Below are 21,038 nucleotides of genomic sequence, written 5' to 3' on the forward strand. Positions count from 1 at the left end.
TACTGAAGTAGGTAGCCTTTCCCTTCTTCAGGGGATTTTCCCAACCCAGGGATCGAACCCACATCTCCTGCACTGTAGGTAGATTCTTTACCAGTTGAGCCACAAGGGAAGCCCCTAAAGAAGAGAACAGCATATCTAGTCTAGAAACAAATGCAAGTATTTATCAAGAATTAAGTATATATACTTTTTTCTTCAAGAAAGGATTAACTGACTAGTAGTCTTATTTAATAGATGGTTCTAGTGAAGAAAAACTAAAGAACCTCTTGATGAAGATCAAAGAGGAGAGTGAAAAAAACTGGCTTAAAACTCAACATGCAAAAACCTAAGATTATGACATCTGGTCCTATCACTTCATGGTAAATAGATGGGGAAAATGTGGAAATTGTCAGATTTCATTTTCTTGGGTTCCAAAATCAATGCGGACGGTGACTGCAGCCACAAAATTAAAAGACATTTGCTCCTTGGAAGAATAGCTATGACAAACCTAGACAGCGTATTTAAAACCAGAGATATCACTTTGCCGACAAAGGTCCATATAGTCAAAGCCATAGTTTTTCCAGTAGTCATGTATGGATGTGAGAGTTGGACCATAAAGAAGGCTAAGCGCCAAAGAACTGACACTTTGAAACTGGTGTTGGAGAAGACTTGAGACTCCCTTGGACTGCAAGAAGATGAAACCAGTCAATCCTAAAGGAAATCAGTCCTGAATATCCACTGGAAAGTCTGATGCTAAACGTGAAGCTCCAATACTTTGGCCACCTGATGCGAAGAGCTGACTCACTGGAAAAGACACTGATGCTGGGAAAGATTGAGGGCAAGAGGAGAAGAGGGTGAAAGAGGATGAGATGGGTGGACGGCATCACTGACTCAATGGACATGAGTTTGCGCAAACTCAGGGAGATAGTAAAGGACAGAGAAGACTGGTATGCTGCAATTCATGGGGTCACAAAAAGTTGGACATGACTTAAGTGACAGACTGAACAACAAGGACAACTAGAATAAGGGGTAACTAGTTGAAAAAAAATTTTAAATCAATCCTTAACCCCAAACAGTTACTAAAATAAATTTGCAACCTATTTAAAGAGTAAATATAAAAAAGAAACCATAAAGCAGAAGAAAATATTAATATAAATTAGGCAGTTAACAGCTGGTTTGGAGGACAGTGAAGGACTTTATAAGCATTAAAAACAGTAAAAGAAATTATAGGGGAAAAATTAAAATTTTACCAAATAGAAATTTTTGTATGTCAAGAAATTCATGAAAATTAAAATGCACAGCAATGTGAAAAAGCTTTTGCAACAGAAAAGGTTGCTGTCTTTAGTATGTAAACTGATAAGAGAAACTACAATTTTAATAGCAAATTACCTCACAAAGAAATGAAAATTAAAATGAAGCCAATTTTTGCCTATTAACTCAAAAAGTAACAAAACTTGTAGTTTAACAAGTACCGTCATTCCAAATAACAGTATAAAAAAGTCACAAAGCAATATGTTAAATGCTGATGTGGTGTGGAAAACAAGTATGTCAGAAGTTAAAGAATTACTTGAGAAAGAATAGTAAGAAAAAAAAAGACTTCATGGGAGGGGGTGGGGGGAAACACTTTGAAACACAGAATTTTATAAGCAAAGAAGAGGGAGGATACAACATATGGAAGGATTAGAAATGAAATCTGGTAGGCTACCACAAAGTACTGAATTGAAACTATTAAGGAAAGGTTCTGTACCCAAAAAATTAACAGGAGGCTAGAAAGAAAAATGAAACTAAAACACTGCAGTGCAAATTCCTAAGTCTTTCAAGGTTCTTTATCTCATAGCCATTAAAGCTCAATGTTTCTAGGAGGAAAATACTGTGAACAGTTATTTTAGAAAAGATTAAGCAGTTATTAGGAAGAATACCAGAGAAGGCAATGGCACCCCACTCCAGTGTTCTTGCCTGGAGAATCCCAGAGACGAGGGAACCTGGTGGGCTGCCGTCTATGGGGTTGCATAGAGTCGGACACGACTGAAGTGACTTAGCAGCAGCAGCAGCAGGAAGAATACACCGAGAGGGGTAAATGCCTGAGAGAGCAGGAGGATAAATACGGTAGGTATAGCAACAACCACTGTATGTGAGAAAACAGGGCCCAAACTAAGGTAATCAGGTGTGGACCTAGAAACGATGAAAGGACTTGCCTGGGGGCGCAGTGGGTAAGATTCTGCCTGCAATGATGCAGGGGATACGAGTCTGATTCCTGGTTGGGAAGATTCCATATGCCACAAAGGCTGTGCACAACTATTGAGCCCAGGCTCTAGAGCCTGCATGCTGCAATCACTGAAGCCTGCATGTTCTAGGGCCCACGAGCCGCAACCTACTGAGCCTGTATGTCACAACTACTGAAGCCTGCACACCTAGAGCCTGTGCTCCACAACAAGAGAAACCACTGCAATGAGAAGCCCTCACACCAAAATGAAGAGCAGCCCCTGTGTGCTCCAACTAGGGAAAGACCACACAAAGCAACAAAGACCCAGCACAGCCAAAATTCAATAAAAATGCAAGAACCCATAAGACCTGCTGACTTGCTATCAAATAAAAGTATGAGAGATGGAGACACCAAACATGACTGCAAAGTTTCAAGAGTGGGTGAATAAATCGTACCATTAATTGAAGTGGGAAAAATCAAAACTTGGAACTCACTTTGTGGGTGAGAAGATAAATGAGACAGGTACTGGAAACATGTTACTGGAACTTGAGAGAGATCAGAACTATATATAGATTCAGAACTTCATTTATGTGGTAAATATTTTTTGAGTCTCTATACATTGTGCCTGGGACAATTATAGAAGAACAAAAGTGAACAAGATTGACACAGTTCCACTTCTATAAGCTTACAATCTAGCAGACAGTTATACAGTGGTAAGTGCTATGACAGATGAAACAAAGGAGGGAGTACCTAATTTAAGAGTTAGCTTCTCAGAGAAAATTAATAGCAAGACTTGAAGAATGACAAGACATTAATGGCAGAGTGCGAGTTTGTGTGAGGGACTGGTCAGAGCAGGGATGGGGGATGGAGACATATATTCCATGCCAAGGGAAGCAAGCTCTGTGTTAAATCTCAGAATCCGGGTGTGTCACAGCTATTACACAGGAATAAACATGACATGGCAAAAGCATAGAGCATGGCATGGGAAGGGGTAGACAAACTTTCAATAGCAAATACACTGATATGGTTTTAAAATTCAGAAAATAAAAAGGACTATATAGTTTTAAGCTTCCTTTCCATTCCTATACCCCAGCTAACCACAGAGACAACCATGTTATTAGCTTCCTGTGTGTGCTTCCTGAGAAATTTTATGCAATTACAAACACACATGTATTGTTTTTTTCTCCTCTCCACCACTCTTACACAAATAGTAATGTATGCTACACACTATTCTGTGTCTCGTTTTCCTTTTTGAACAACAGAACCTGAAAAACATTCTGTGTATTAAAACATGCTTAATAGGTTCTTCATTCTGTTGCATAGCATTTCATTATACAGGTGCCAGACTTTAAAGGATATTAGAACACTATCCAAGAACAATCGGGGGCTATAAAAAGATTTTAAGAGAATGAGACGATCAAATTTGCATGTTACAAGCATCCTTCTGGCGACATGGGAATAGTACAGTAAGAAATGTGTGAACTAAGCACTGCAAGGAGTAAGTAGAGATGACCATCATTAGGGACTGATAAGAAAGATAGAAGAAAGGCAGTAACCAAACTAATGTCCGGGTTTTTGGCTTGGGTGACCGCTGGGGTCATTCACCAAGACAGGAACGTAAATAAGCAGAGGGCCAGATATACCAGGAAAAACAACAGTTCCTCTGTGGACAGAATCATTTTAAAGTAAATATTAAGAGCTGGAAGACAACTGAGAACAAAGTCTCCTTAATTTTATAGATTAGAAAAGTAAAGACATTAAATGTCTTGCTGAAAGTCAGAGCTGGTTAAGAAAGAGCTAAAGCTGAAACCTAATCCCCTACAGAGGATAATCCCATAAAGAGAAAAGAACAGGTAAAGGAGCTTGCTAAAGAAAAACCAATGGTCAATGAGGCAGGAGACCCAAAATACTTCAACATCACAGAAGCCTAGGAAGATAATTTTAAAGATGATGCCAATGCATCTGAGGGATCAAGAATAAAAATAGCTAGAAGAATCCACCATGAGTGACATATCTTGATATAAAAGTTGAGTGGATTAGAGGATCACATTATGAACTGGGAGGGAAGATCCTCCTCACTTAGGAAACTTACCATGTACAGAAAGGAGGAAGCTACCAGGGAAGAGGAGATGAAGCTGAAAGAAAGGATGCTACTGGAAACTTCTGATGCTCACAGGAATCCCTTCAAGTAGAAGTAGTGAGAAATAAACCTAACCAAAAGGATAAGTTGCACTATTGTGTGTGTGGCCAGTCCCTCAGTTGTATCTGATTCTTTGTGACCCCAAGGAGCCCACCAGGCTCCTCAGGAACCCAAGACTGCTACAAGCAGTAGATCAAGACAGAGATACAAGTAGTGAAGGTATTGAAAGTAGCTGCCAAAGCTAACATTTAACAAACATTAATGAAACAAAGTATCAATTCTCCCCAATAATAGGGAGTTAAAAATACTGTAACAGAAACATACTCATGGAGAGGGGTGGGGGGGTGGTCAATGTGCTATTTTGGAAGGAAAAAAAAGTTACCATTTATTCATACCTGTGTCTGAACATCATCTCCTGTGACAATGTTTCCAACAGCCCGCAAGGCAGGAGAAACCACTTTATAATCATTATGCCTGCAACCATAAAAAGAAAAGATGTCTTATATCCAACAGTAACATCTGCAAATTCCTTTCCTTAGAGCTAAAACCAGAAAGGTACAAGGAACCCTATCAGGATGAGGAAATGTTTTTGGTGTATCCAAGAAGGACTGTCTTTCCCTTATTTAATATTTTTGGATAAAAGCTACACATCTTTTCTAAAAACCTTTCCCAAGTATTTCATCACCTAGAGTCCAACTTTTCCCTCTCATTCTTTAAAACAGGTTTCATTTCCTCTTGGTTTCCATGGTTGCTGAGATAACAGCAACAGTAACATTTATATACCACTTTTTAAAGTTTTACAAATTATTTCATTTTCACAGAAATAAAAACATGTCAACAGTTGAACTACCTTGAAAATGAGTCAGGCTCCATACTTCAAATACTAAACTCTTTTTACTAAACTTCTGCTAACTTGGTGGTCTGAAAACCCCCTCCAAAATCTTTTACATATCTGAGGACAGATATTAAGTTTTGACTTCAGGCTAAATAAGTTAATATCCTTTAACTTTCCTTAAATATCTTTTCTCTCCTGTTTAATGAGATTGATCACTCTTCTCAAAACTATGCCAGTTTCTTCACATTTAAGATATGATGACCAACAAGAAATGGTAAAAATATATAGTAAAAGTGATTAAAGAGTACAAAAGATTACTTCCCAGATTCTGAATGCTGTACTTGTGACTCCTCCAGCATTACACTGCTTTTAATACACAAAAGCATTATGCTACTGATCTGTACCCAGTCTGTAGCCAGCTATCATCCCAGAGTTTTATACTCTATATATTATATTATCTAATCCATTCGATGTGTCATCTTTGGGACAATGTTTCCTTCCATCTATTTTGTACTTACTCCAATAAATTTCACATGGCTTGTAATTATACTATTTCCCCATTATGTTATCACTCTAATTTTTCCTTCAATAGTTATTTTCTAAAAATTTGATTAATACAGTCTCAAATTAGTTATGCCATCAGTATATCTTCTACTTCATAAATGAAAGGGATCCAAAGAGATATAGCAAAATAAAAGTCAAAGTCTGACATTAGTCTAGGTTAAGCTTTAAAGAGCTTAGACTAAGTGAGCCTAGACTACATGAGACAAAAGATGTTTGCCATCCAGTGGTTTGTCTCAGAATACTAAGTATGAGCTAGAATTAAATAGATCAGAGTTTTCCAAATGTTTTTGCTGAAGGGCTGCTTACAGAGGACAAGTGAGAGGCTCTTTATAACCCTCAAAACAAAAAAACAAACATTTAATGTGAATATAACAAAGTAACAAAGGACAGTAGCACAAAGCACAACAAATCAGTATAATACATTAATATTTGAGTATCAGCAACTAGAATACTAGTAGGAGAGACAAAAGAACACACTTTCTTAAAGATATCTTACATCAACAGCTCCACAAGTCTCCTACATACTCCTGCATCAATGACTGCTTGAATTTTATCATTGGGTCCATCTGATAGATATGAGAGGGCCCAGCAGGCATCAGCCAGTACATCAGTGTCACTGACAAATAGCAACCAAGAAAGCACATTCAGACAAGGGGAAACCTGTAAAGGAAAGGTGACACGATTATGAAATTCAATAAAATAAAAGCAAGTGAGGAGTGGGGATCCAGAAAGCAACCAGGCACACACCTGGTGACTTCTGGAGTGATTAATCCTTCTAGAGATGGCGTAATAAGTGGCCAAATGACATTTCCACCTTGCAGTTTACTTTGATGAAATAGTCAATGCCCAAGGAAAACAATTTCAAAGAGCAAAGTTTAATATATACCAATTCTAAGGGTGGGATTCCTTATCAAAATACTCTCTGTGGATCACAGATAAAGTAATTTCCCTAAGTGCTAAAGCTAGGAAATTCTACATTTTAGATACTTTGTTATGAAAAAAAATGCCACATTTAAGGTTAGTTCAGAGCTTTCTACAGGCAGTGAAGATTTATTCCAAATTCAAACAAAAACAAAGACCTAGTTTTCTAGAAACAAAATTCTAACATTTTAGTTTATCAAAAATTATTCTTTCTATTCACATTAACATTGGTTGCTACACTCTTTTAACTGTACTTTTTCTGCCAATTTCCCACAAGCATAATCCTTACCTTTGCAAATTCTGGAGGTGGACTTTTCCCTCTACAGAGATTAGACAAAGCCCATACTGCATTCCGGGTCATAGTCAGGCGGTTCTGCTTTGAAAATAACCTATAAGCATAATGATGCAATTGGTAAATGATATAATGGGCATCAATTCTCTGATAGCATATGATAAATATTTAACCACTTAATGCTATTGATAGACAGATGTCTTCAAACAGCTCTTCTCCAGAACAATAAAGTTTAATTCTAACACAAAGAATTCAGAATATTGGCACTTCTTTTTACACACCTGAATAAGAGAGAGTGCCCAAGGAAATGAGCTGAACAAGTTAGTGAGAAAATATTTGTAATGAAAAGCAACACTAGGAAATCCAAAATGATTTCCAAAGATGCACTCGTTTCTGAGGAACTTCCCATATTTTTATTACCCACAAAAAAGAAAGAAACTTACTGCAGAAGAGGGGGAAGAATATTGCAGTCTAAGACATAGTCCCTGCACATGGTACTATCTCCAGCAATGTTGCCAAGAGCCCAGACGGCCTGTGAAAGAATTATTCATTAATGACAGGCTGCAGAGTTTAATCTTTTCATAGTTCTTTCAAAAAAGATGCAAACATACTACAAAAACTCTTTACAAAATAATACAGTAGCTAATCAACATATTGTACATGGACATTAACTATTAACACCTCTAAGATCACTCATCAGGGAGTCAAATGAAACTGTTATGGGACTGGTAGAAGATCAGTAATATTAAAAGTATACATGTGAATATACTCATGGTAGTGAAGTCATTAAAAAGAGGTACCAGTTCTTATATATATTCTTTACGTTAGGGGGTCTTATTGTTAAGTAACACTCCATGCAGCCCTTGGAACATGGCAGAGATCCAAATGGTTTACTCAGCTGATTTAAAATGTATTTTAACCTTGCTTACAAAAGAAAACAGTGAGCCAAGAAATTAAGAGCAATAAAAATGCAGAAAACTTGACTCAATTTTGGGAGGTTGATATACTAGCAATCTTGACTATAATCTTTCATGGGTAAATACATATGTTAGAACTTACAAATTATACACTTTAACCATATGCAGTTTACCGTAGGTTGATTATACCTTAATAAAATTGTAGAATAAAATCATACTCATTTAGTAACAATTTGTATTTATGAGTTTGACAAAGTTTGCAGTAATTAAAAATGCATTTTTTCTAAGTGATTTTCTGCCAAAAGTAACAAAGACTTGCTACTTCAATCAACACCAAAGAGTATTACAAAAAAAAAATGTAAGACCTTACATGGTCTTAAATGTATAAGACTTCAAGAATTTCAGGGTTGGAATAGAAAAACGGTTATGTTTCTAGGAGATGTTCTGCCTATATTCACTATGAAACGTCCTATTTGGGTTACGTTTAGATTTCTGGAACACTCCATGTGAGAACCATGGACTGTCGTATCCAAGTGGTAACACTAAGACTCTTGAATATAAGACTCAGGGAAAAACTGTATTCTTTAACCTGCTTCTCTTTACTTGTTTCATCTTTTACCTGTTCCTGGACATCTTCAAACTCTGAGCTGAGCAACTCTATGAAGATAGGCACAGCTCCTGCCTGAATCACAATCCGGGTCTGAAGAGAATTTCCTGAAGCAATATTTGTCAGTACCCAAGCTGATTCAAACTATAAAGATAAAAATAATTTCATTATCTTAGTAGAATTTAATAGGTTTACTTACAACAATAAGGTTTTCTTAAAAAAAAAAAGAATGTTTTCTATGCATGAAAAAAGAATCTGAGATCATTATTTGAATATAATCTATCAGGTAAATACTATATTAATTTAATAGAAGAATTCCCAAAGAAATAACCTTCATCAGGAACTCTGGGTGTCTAAAATTTCAGATCAAGATAGAGCTGACATGAGACCATAAGAAGAATGAGGGAGTGTTTGGTACCGTACTGTATTTTTCAAAAGGGTTAAGAAAGAATATATGCATTAATTTACTTATTGCACAGGATATCTCTTAAAGGAATCATAATAAACTGTAAATATTTGCTACTTACATAGAGAGGTCTAGGTGAATCAGAAACAAGTACAGGAAGGATAAACACTTATTAGAGTAAAACCTTTATGTAACCTTTAGCCTTATACCATGTTTATTATCTAATAAAAAATTAAATAATTTCTATAAAATAGGAAAAGTGAAATGGGGAAACAATATTAGTGTAAAATGTATAAAATATAGGCAGAGTGAAAAAGGCAGAAGACAATTTAAATGATTAAGCAGACCAAAAGGAGTTAACAGGCATACAACTAACAGAAATGGCAGCTTTAGACCATAAGAGATTCCAATAAATGAGCAGCCTTCAAACCAAGGCACAGAGGTAAGACTTTTTTAAAAACAGCATTCCTAAAGGTTAATAAACTGGTAAACAAAAGGTATGAAGGAAATTATGGCCAACAAAAAATACAGCACATTATTAATTGTACACATCTCTATGGTACCTTGACTCTTAAGCTCAATAAGATGAAATCCAAGAATGAACTCCTAAAATCCAAGAATGAACTCTCAAAATCCTATTTAGAGTTCTTAATTAAATTTCAGCTTTACTTCCTTCTCCTGTTCTGTCTCCTATTTAATATTCTTTAATGAAGCATACATGTGGGGGCAAAAAAATTTAGAGATATGCCACTTGAATGAGAATCTCAATTTAAAAATCATCAAAAAATGGAGCTGTGATTCTCAAGCTTTTGGGTCTACCGAAAGGTAGCTGTCATATAGAAAAATAAATCAATCACTTGGGGTATGGGAAAATGAAAGAAACAGGAAAGCAATTTGATTAGCACAGTCCAAAGATACATGAATGAATGTCAGTAAATTCATAGCAGAAGACACTTAAAGAAGGGGATATTAAAAAAAAAACCTATAAATGTGAAATAAAGTGGTCTGATAGCCAGTTAGGACACTGATATTACAGCACCAGGGAGGCCAGACTAGGAGCACCACAGTTAAAGGGACTTTTTTTTGCATGATAACTCCTTACTATAATCTCACTCGCTAGTAAAGTAATGCTCAAAATTCTCCAAGCCAGGCTTCAGCAATACGTAAACCATGAACTTCCAGATGTTCAAGCTGGTTTTAGAAAAGGCAGAGGAACCAGAGATCAAATTGCTAACATCTGCTGCATCATGGAAAAAGCAAGAAAGTTCCAGAAAAACATCTCTTTCTGCTTTATTGACTATGCCAAAGCCTTTGACTGTGTGCATCACAACAAATTGTGGAAAATTCTGAAAGAGATGGAAATACCAGACCACCTGACCTGCCTCTTGAGAAACCTGTATGCAGGTCAGGAAGCAACAGTTAGAACTGGACATGGAACAACAGACTGGTTCCAAACAGGAAAGGGAGTACATCAAGGCGTATATTGTCACCCTGCTTATTTAACTTCTATGCAGAGTACATCATGAGAAACGCTGGGCTGGAGGAAGCACAAGCTGGAATCAAGATTGCCCGGAGAAATATCAATAACCTCAGATATGCAGATGACACCACCCTTATGGCAGAAAGTGAAGAAGTACTAAAGAGCCTCTTGATGAAAGTGAAAGAGGAGAGTGAAACAGTTGGCTTAAAGCTCAACATTCAGAAAACTAAGATCATGGCATCTGGTCCCATCACTTCATGGCAAATAGATGGGGAAACAGTGGAAACAGTGGCTGACTTTATTTTTTGGGGGCTTCAAAATCACTGCAGATGGTGATTGTAGCCATGAAATTAAAAGACGCTTACTCCTTGGAAGGACAGTTATGACAGCCTAGACAGCATATTAAAAAACAGAGATATTACTTTGCCAACAAAGGTCCGTCTAGTCAAGGCTATGGTTTTTCCAGTGGTCATGTATGGATGTGAGAGTTGGACTATAAAGAAAACTGAGAGTGAAGAATTGATGCTTTTGAACTGTGGTGTTGGAGAAGACTCTTGAGAGTCCCTTGGACTGCAAGGAGATCCAACCAGTCCATCCTAAAGGAGATCAGTCCTGGGTGTTCACTGGTAGCACTGATGTTGAAGCTGAAACTCCAAAACTTTGGCCACCTGATGCAAAGAGCTGACTCATTTGAAAAGACCTTGATGCTGGGAAAGATTGAGGGCAGGAGGAGAAGGGGAAGACAGAGGATGAGATGGTTGGATGGCATCACTGACTCAATGGACCTGTGTTTGGGTGGACTCCGGGAGTTGGTGGTGGACAGGGAGGCCTGGCGTGCTGCAGTTCATGGGGTCGCAAAGAGTCGGACACAACTGAGCGACTGAACTGAACTGATAAGTTCAGGAGACTTTGAAACACTGAATATAACAAAATAAAAACTCATTTTAAATCACCTCTGTAATTAAATTACTACCCAAACCAATGTTCTAGCCCTTTTCAATCTGAGTTGAAACCTGACATTTATACAGGCCTTTATATTTTAAAAGGATTATTCACATACTCTTAGCTGTTCCTTACAACAACCCAGCCAGAGACGCCTTGGTTTTCTAGTTTATTAATGAGGAAACTATCAGCAAAATATCCAATGATCACTAATGATTTGAGTAATGTAAGTCGAAACTAACAAGATAGATAGATAGTAGGCTTATGGACCAAATCAGTTTCCTCTCTGAAACAAACCTGTAATAATGACAAGAGCCTTTCAATTGCTTGTGGTTTTGGTATCCAGGGCAAGTAATTTCGATTAATGACATGCCAGATTATTTAGGAAAAGCTGAAAGGAACACAGTTCACCTACAAAGTAGTTTCTTTTGCTTACTAGGAAAATTAACTAGTTTAAGAGAGACATTTGAAGTGAGTACAAAAGCAAACTCTCCTACAAGAAGGAAGCCTCCAAGTTCAACAGAGTCATCAGCATCTGAGGAGGAGGGTTCAGGATGGGGATCACATGTATACCTGTGGTGGATTCATTTTGATGTTTGGCAAAACTAATACAATTATGTAAAGTTTAAAAATAAAATAAAATTAAAAAAAAAAAAAAAAAATGAAAACTCTGAGGAAAAGCAACCTGTAAAAAATGAATAAAATCAGCACAGACAGCAATCTATATCAAAGAGAGAAAAGGTTTGCAATGAGATTTTGATGCAAAAGAAATGGTAACAACAACCTGAGTAAATAAACAATATATTAAAGAGTTATCAGGGCTTCCCTGGAGGCTCAGTGGTAAAGAATCTGCCTGCAATGCAGGAGATGAGGGTTCAATCCCTGGCTTGAGAAAATCCCCTGAAGAAGGGTACAGCAACCCACTCCAGTATTCTTACTGGAAAATTTCGTGGACAGAGGAGCCTGGCGGGCTACAGTCCATAGGGTCACAAAGAGTCAGACGTGACTGAAGCAACTGAACACAACACACACAGAGTTATCAATGAGAAGAAATCAGAATACTAATTGCTCCCAAAATTCAAACTGCTGTTTGATGAGGTTCAGCACCAAAGGTCTCCCAGAGAAAGAATTCTAGATGCCAAAGAAGTGAATAAAATGGAGAAAAAAAAAATAAGAGTGATAATGATTAGTAAAATGGAGAATAAGCAAATAATAGCCAGAACATGAATGGAAGAAAATTGGAAATTAGGACTTTTCAACAAAAGAATGTACCAGAGTTGTGTTTATTACTAAGAAGTACATAATGATTATAACCTGAATCCAAAGAAGAGTCAAAGACTCTCTTGGTGAGAATGGAAATCAGAAAGTAATTTTGCCATTACTGGAGACAAAAGGAGATGAATAACTATAACCAGAGAGCCATTGAAAACCAAATCATATTCATGGATTAATGAGGCGTTAAAATATACACACACACACACACACACACAAATGGTGAAGATTACTGTGATGTTTACCTTGTAAAAACTTATCAAGCTCTGTACAATTTTCTACACCAGTGTGTATGTGTGACATCTATGTATGTATGTAAGAGACAGAAACAGAGAGAGAAAGGGAGGGACAGGCTGAGAATTCCCCATGAGTTAAACTCCTATTAAAGTGCTGCAAGAAGCAACTTTCTTCTTGTGTTTACATGTATTTAATATGTAAGTATGTTTTTAAAAAACTGGGTGAACTTTGAACTATGTTTCTCTTTCACTGGGTATTACAGTCATTACTTTTTGAGTGTGGTGAATGTTTCAGCCTCAGGTCCCAGACTAGATTCTAACACGAGAGTTGATAACAAAAACAACTGCATAAAGTTATACAGAAGTGGCCAGAAAAGGTAATCTAAGTAACCATGCAACTCAAGAAAAACTCAGCAACATGATGAAATGAAAAAAATCCAAGAAATGGTACCATCAGAAGTAATACCCAAAATAACTATAATCTTTACTCCTCTTTGTTGTTCTAAACTACTATATTCTTAGTGTTCTAAGAATGGCATCATGCGAGGAAACAACCTGTCATTCAGCTGTGACTGCTTACAAATTTTAATTCCACTTATTTTTCACTGTCCAGAAATTTCTAAATAAGCCTACAACTGAAATCTGAAGGGCACACTGAAGATTTGTTATGTTCTCTCTTTCTCTTCTCAATCTCTACCTTTTGGTGCCCAGTTCCTTAAATAAGGAAAATGAGAATCCAAAACTGAAGTACTTCTGACCTCCTATCAAGTTTCCCACTCCAGGTTGAAGTACGCCTGGCTCCCTTTCTCCATTTGGATCAGGACTCTGTTGCTGGCCACTTTGCCGGTTCCACTCTGGTTCCTAGCAAATGCCAGGCTCACCTGGAGAGCAAGTGAAAAGAGAGGCTCACATCAGAAAAATAAACCCAGATATCAAACTCTGGAGAGAACAGTGCCTGAGTCATCTGAGCAACCTTTCAAGATAGGTAGAGGGCTCAATGAAGATGGGAAAAACATAGGAGGATGAAGGCTTACTGCAGTTTATCACATTAAGCTTGTAGTGTTAACAAGAAAGGTAGAAATGGGAAAACTAATTTAACTCAAATTTACAACTTTAAGAGGAATATCTGTTTAATGACTGGAACTAAGAGGCAATTTACTTATATTCTAGCTATTTTTGTAAGTTTCTATAAGAAGGTTTGGGAATACATCTCAGCACTGCAAAGGATAGTACAAAAATGTTGGACCTGGACTCAAAAATGCAAACAAAGTGGGTCCAGGGAATACACCATGAGGCAGACCAATCTCATGTCAAGGGCTCAAGTATTCTGAGACCCACATGTTACCAAGCTTGAGAACGCTGTTAGTTAAATGGCATAGTCTGCTTCCAAAGTCCTAGATTCCATCCATGATCATCTCATTTGAGGGCAAGTGAGTATTTAGGTAGCACTGCCAAAAGCAGGCATTTTTATCACCTTGGTTTGCAACACCCCATTGGTTTGGGGATGAGGAAAGCCAGAAAGACAGTAAAGAGACCCTTCACTAAGATTCACAATTCTTTGTATATGGAATGAAGGGATTACATTTGTCCAAGGATTTATTAGTGAGTTAAGCTATCATGACTATGTATTATTACTCTCTTTCTGGAAGAGAAATGGCAAACATCTCATTCCAAAAGACACACTATTCAAATTTCCAATATGCAGTAGGAGTATCAGTGACAACTCACATCCTAGTGCTCTCCAAGGAGACAGAGGAAGGAGTACTCTCCAAGTTTCCCAGAGTATGCCTAATTATTTGACCATGAAGCCTCTTGGAATATATTTATTCCTCCTGCTTTTGGGGTAGTCAAGATTACCCATTAGTCACACTGGAGAAAGAATACTATGTTAAATGTACACAGAAGAAAATCTGAGGATGATGACAGGTTTGTTTTCTCTCTCAGTCTTTGGACTGCTAAGGTGAAAATCATGAGGTGGTCACTTCCAGAGGAATCATTTCTTCATCTTTCAGCTTAATAAATAGTCTGTACAAGGGAGGAATCTGAGAATTTTGATACAAGCAAATTAAAGATTTCTGAAGGCTTTTATCTTCAGATATGTTAAGATACAAACTCCAGGATTACAAAATCAAAATGATGTAGAATTTACAAGTGTTAGCTAGGAGATGGAATTGTCTGAGAGAATATACTGCGCTCTTTAGAGAGGACTGGAGAGGGTAGGAATGGGGAAAGATCCAATTCTCTGACATTTTTCATCTTAGGACTAGATGTACCACCTTCCTTTAATGAATCCATTAAGGAACTGGACCTCTTCAACCATCTACTAAAAACCAAGTCCAAGAGTAAATTTAGGATCTCAAAATTACTCTTGCTGTCAGGGACAGGAAAGAAACATATTTTCACATAAACAAAATGGTAATTTTCCCTACCTCCCTCTTCCTATAAAGCTTTTCAAATGATAAACTGCAGTAAGGCTCTTCATTTGGTCCCTGTGGTTCTCTTGACAGGTTGCTTAGGGGCTCAGGCTCTGATCTCTGCAGTGTTGGTTGTCTGGATTTCCTTTTTTTTCCTGAGAAAAGTCCTCTTTCTTTGCTCTCTAGGTGAACCTGATTATTTTCCATGTGTATGGTGATCCTGGCCTTACATGGGGATCAGAATTACAATCCAGGAGGCAGCTAGCAAAACAGAATCTTAATTCAAATGAACTTGGGAATCAGTAAGTGTCAAACTGGAGAAGAAAACTGATGGGACACTGAAGTACTCTACCTTTTCTGGATTTCTTGTTTTTCCTCTGGAAGGAACTCATCACCGCAACAAAGAGTAAAAGAAAGACAAAGATGGGATGGGAAGAAAGGAGAGAAAATATCAAGACAAAGCATCAAGCTTATGAATTATCAATAGTGCTCTGGACAGTAAGGAACCTGGGGAGAGGAGCTATTACTTATTAAAAAATACCCCAGTCCTTACTGCAGCCTTAGAGTAAGGCAAAGGTAATTATACAAGAGGGTGAAAGTTATCTTTATGATTAACTTGTTATTAGCAAGTATCTACTTGGAAAAATAAGCCATTTTGTAATCTGCATGGGACCTAACTGATCTTTAGAGTTGCAGAATCTTTCTAAAAGGTTTGAATCCCTCAGAAAAGATCCTATAAGTGAGAATTTAGGAATCACATAAATTTGTTAAAGAATAACACAGAAATTGATTCAGCTAATTACTACAAGGAAGTCTAGCTACTGAAAGATTACCAGTTTACTTAAAATCTGACTATTCAGAAACAATATAGTATTTTTAAATTTATAGCTAACTTCCAAGATGCAAGTCAGTTCATGGTTCTTTTACTGTAAAAATTATCTAACACCAAAGTTATAGAATTTTCTCTTGGAATTCCTATACAACAGTACTGACAGAGTAAATTAACACAGGAGAAGGCACCCAGATTCCCAAAAAGGCTACGTTCTTGTCAACTCTTTTGGGGTGAGCGGGGGAGAAGATTAATTAGAACCAGGTTTGGGAATCAGTGAGTCTCTGATCTAGCCCATGTTACAAAGCCCCAAAAAAGCCAACAAGTATAATCTAAAAATCCTTCAAAACCAAATTTTACAGAGTCCGCATTAGGTCCTTAATAGGTCGTCCTCTACTGCAAACAATTCCCTACCAGCTAAGTATGATCCATAGTCATCATAAAATATAATCTTTTACATGAGTAAAAATGACAAGAATTTTAAACAGTAAAACCAAGGACCTGGATGTTTACAAGGAATGAAAGCAGCTTGCAATGGGTTGTCAAGAACATCACTATCAAAAAATTAATCCTTCAACTAGATTAAAATAAGTAACAAATCTGTATACAAAACATAACTTTGCAATGGAAATTAAAATATAAGGCAAGAAATGAAAATGGTCCGCACCTGCAGTGTACAATTCTCTTTTCGTTTGAGGAACTCCACAAACCTGGCCACTACTCCTGGTGTGCTGATGACTTCATCAATAGGAGGATTAGGTTCTGTCTCCCCATAAAATAAAAGAAGAAAAACAATCCTTTGATTTCAAGTCAAGGACTTTATAAAGCTCAAACTTACTTCATAATAGCCCTCCCTCAATTTAAGCATCTCTTTCATGTTGGAAATCTAAAAAAGAAAAAGAAAATGTAAAATTGAGTTCGGTCACTCTGAAACTAGGGTTGCTTAAAAGATTTCAAAATAAGGGACACCTTAACATGAAATGATGGGCAGAATTCCTAAAAATTACTGCCTCTATTATTTTAGAAAACTTACAAAGTAGGGGGAAAACATTAAAAGACAACCACTGTTAAGTCTTTTTTTTTTTTTTTTTTTTTAATATAAATTGTCTTAAGAAACTGGATTAGGAGATTCTGATTTTACAGGATCTAATTTTACAGCTATAGTGATAAGTAGGTGCCAGCAAAAATAAGAATGACTTGCCAAATTAATCTCATTTTCATTTATGACACAGAGTATCTTATAAATAAAGTCAGTCAACAGAAATGTATTGGGTAAATAGATAAGAAATGTCCTAAACAATTAGCATTGTAATTTCAGCAACAGATCTGACGAAGTTTTTGATGACATTCATGTGGCTCTGTAAGAAGCTGGATAACAGCACTACTAGGGACTCTCAGCCAAGTCAATGGACTCACTGGAAAGAGATGACTAATGGTTCAATGTTAATTTGGTGCAAGCTCTAATGACATATCCTCTGCCTGGTTCAACATTTTTATCAACCATTCATATAAACACAACAAATAAATTTGATGATTACAATAAAAATGAAGTCATTAATATGCTAGATTACAGAAACAACATATAGAAACAACATATAGAAAGAACAATAAGCCAACAATAAGCTGGCAATAAAACAACAGGGGTAAAGTAACATTGATATTTTAACGCAATTTAAAAAATTCACATGGCTACATAGACAAAACCTAAAAACAGTTCATAAAGGAAAGTACTAGGGAGTATGCTGCTGCTGCTAAGCCACTTCAGTCGTGTCCGATTCTGTGCGACCCCATAGATGGCAGCCCACGAGGCTCCCCTGTCCCTGGGATTCTCCAGGCAAGAACACTGGAGTGGGCTGCCATTTCCTTCTCCAATGCATGAAACTGAAAAGTGAAAGTGAAGTCGCTCAGTCGTGTCTGACTCTTAGCGACCCCATGGGCTGCAGCCCACCAGGCTCCTCCATCCATGGAATTTTCCAGGCAAGGGTACTGGAGTACGGTGCCATTGCCTTCTCCACTAGGGAGTATAGACTGTTGAAAAGACAATGAAACATTACTATGCCATGGCCACCAAAATAAATGATGCTAGCCTGAAGTACATTATTGGCATATATAGTTTCAAGACAAGGAAGACAATCTCCCACACACTTTAGAGTAATAAGAATGTAATAAGTATCATATTCTAATTATCACATTTTAAGAATGGCTGGCAAACCAGAATACAGGCAGGGAAGGAGCAATGTGGCAAAAAGCCTTAGAAAACCACACTGTCTGAGAAAATCATTTCAGCATGCTGAAAAGAGGTAAGACATTTTTAGAAGGGGGTGGGGGGGAGGGAGGTATTTTTACAGGTTGCTGTGCACAAAACAATTATCTTTTTCCATGGTGCTACGTTTTCATTCTGGTTATCTTCAAGAGATATATTAATTTATCACTAATGATTCCAAATAACCATAACCTACTATTGGGGGGCAGGAAGGAAGGCCAACTATTTTAAGTATTTACTATCAATATTTCCATATGGCTTAGAGTTCCAGAGTTCTTACGTGCTCAGAAGACAAGAAGTATCACATCTCATCCTACTCTAATTATACCCAAAAAAAAAAAAAAAAGGCAGTTATCCTCTCCACTAATAAATCCATACTTAAATCAGCAATAAACTGCTAACATTAAAATCAATAATCACTACTCTTCCAAGTGATACTTTAAGTTTTTCTTAAAAGAGAGTGGAGTTTCTCATTTTAAATTAACATGAAATGTTGCTACTCTTATCACTTTAAGACCTTTTATAAAATGCCTCAGATAGGAAAATAATGCTACCTTCTGGTACTGGTAAGATCACACAAATAAAAAAAGAAATTAAAAAACTAGCCATGTCTATAAGCATCCTTTTATTCTGTTGATAGACATACTCCAAAGCAAGCTATCTATGTGTAAAAAATAGATTATGGGAAAGTAATATTCTGTACATAAATGAAAAATACTTAACATATTCAGAACTCACCTTTTGAAAGCAGTTTTCTGAATTTCTGTGTTGCTGAAAGCTGTTGCTCTGGGCTATTGGAAAATATCATTTCAATCATGTCAGAAGTAATAACACCACCCTGGAATCACAAATAAAAAGCATATATAATAAAATTTTAACTTAAATTCAAAGGAAAACAAAGATAAGTGGCCAAGTTACTGAGTTACAGAAAGGTAGCATAATCTTTGCATGTATAAATGCATGAGATGATTAATAATACAATGAAGCCAAAAATCTTTGTCTATCATTAAAAAACTCACAACTGTTGAGAAAGTAACCTTAATAGTAAACACTAAGATAAGGCATTTATTCTTCTTCCTCTCCTGCTCAACACATGGCTGGCTGTTCCTTGCATTCAGATTAAATGTTAAGTTCTAAAACAAGGCTTTTCCTGGCCTCCAAATCTAAAGCAGCTCCTCTCTCTCTACCACATCATTCCACTTTAATCCTATACCCAGCCCTTTTCACTATCATTCTTCTTAGTTACCTGTTTATTGTTTAGGTCCCCCAGTATTCTATAAGCTTCACGAAAGCCAAACACCCTATCTTACTACTTTATCCCTGATGGCTGGCATACTGTAGATGCTCAACAAATATTTACTGAATGAATACACAGTAGTCTTGTATAAATCACAGATTCTAGCCACTACCAAATTCAACAGCTGACTCTTAAAGTTTCTATTGTCTTGCTTTATAAAAACCTTTCACTTTCCCACTAGTCTCTTGCTGTTTTAGTGCTTTCCCAAAACCCATCCTCAGCATTAGTAAACTTATTTCTCAGGATCACTTGTCACAATGAAATAAAGTTCTTATCATTTCATGAAAGGTAATAATAAGATAAATAGAGGAAAACTGCACTAAGTTGTAAATGCTAGATGGTTGGTAAGCAATATCTAACACTTAAGAATAGTGAATAAAGGATAAAAATGGTGGAGACCTAATAGATGTTGAAGAGATCAAGAAAAGATGGAAAGAATACACTGAAGAACTGTATAAAAAAGATCTTAATGAAACAGATTACTACAATGGTGTGATTAGTTACCCAGAGCCAGACATTCTGAAATGCAAAGTCAAGTGGGCCTTAAGAAGCACTGCTGTTCATAAAGTTAGTGGATGCAATGAAATTCCAGCAGAACTATTCAAATCCCTAAAGGAGGATGCCATCAAGGTTTTGCATTCATTATGTCAGCAAATCTGGAAGACCCAGCAGCGGCCACAGGACTGGAAAAGGTCAATCCTCAGTCCAATTTCCAGGAAGGGTAGTACCAAAGAATGTGCTAACAATCAGATGAGTGCTAACCATTGCACTCATCTCCCATGCCAGTAAGGTCATGCTTAAAATCTTACCTGCTAGGCATCAGCATTATGTAAACCAAGAACTTCCAGATGTCCAAGCTGGATTCAGAAAAGGAAGAGGAACTAGAGATCAAATTGCCAACATTTGCTGGATTATAGAGAAAGTAAGGGAATTTCAGAAAAACATCTATCTATGTTTCATCAACTACGCTAAAGCCTTGGACTATGTAGATCATGACCAACTGTGGAAAGCTCTTGAGAGAGATGGGAATACCAGACCATATTACTTGTCTCCTAAAAAACCTGTATACGGTTCAAGAAGCAATAGTTAGAACCCTATATGGAAAAACTGATTAGTTCAAGATTGAGAAAGGAGTACAATAGGACTGTCTGCTGTCACCCTATTTGTTTAACCTATACGCTTAGGAGAAATGCCAGGCTGGATGAGTTACAAGTTGGAATCAAGATAGGTGGGAGAAACATCAACAACCTCAGATATGCGGATGACACCACTCTAATGGCAGAAAGTGAAGAGGAACTAAAGAGCCTCTTTTTGAGGGTGAAGGAGGAGAGTCAAAGAGTCGGCTTAAGACCAAAAATTTAAAAAACTAGTATCATGGCATCCGGCCCATTACTGCACGGTAAAGAAGGGGAAAAGGTGGAAATAGTGACTGATTTCCTCTTCT

At 37.0% G+C, this 21,038-nt stretch overlaps 1 protein-coding gene across 2 annotated transcripts in view; it reads right to left on the minus strand.

Annotated features, from left to right (window-relative positions):
• Positions 1 to 21,038, minus strand: part of KPNA1 (karyopherin subunit alpha 1) — a 71,140-nt gene that overhangs the window by 12,903 nt on the left and 37,199 nt on the right. For both annotated transcript variants that reach the window (XM_015471547.3, NM_001081733.2), the window contains 7 exon segments: positions 19,036 to 19,135; positions 16,702 to 16,796; positions 8,468 to 8,599; positions 7,375 to 7,463; positions 6,929 to 7,028; positions 6,215 to 6,378; positions 4,715 to 4,793 (listed from right to left, as the gene is read on the minus strand). In XM_015471547.3, the coding sequence (XP_015327033.1) occupies positions 4,715 to 4,793; positions 6,215 to 6,378; positions 6,929 to 7,028; positions 7,375 to 7,463; positions 8,468 to 8,599; positions 16,702 to 16,796; positions 19,036 to 19,135 (759 nt within the window).

Source organism: Bos taurus, chromosome 1, assembly GCF_002263795.3.
Source record: "Bos taurus isolate L1 Dominette 01449 registration number 42190680 breed Hereford chromosome 1, ARS-UCD2.0, whole genome shotgun sequence".
Lineage (NCBI taxonomy): Eukaryota > Metazoa > Chordata > Mammalia > Artiodactyla > Bovidae > Bos > Bos taurus.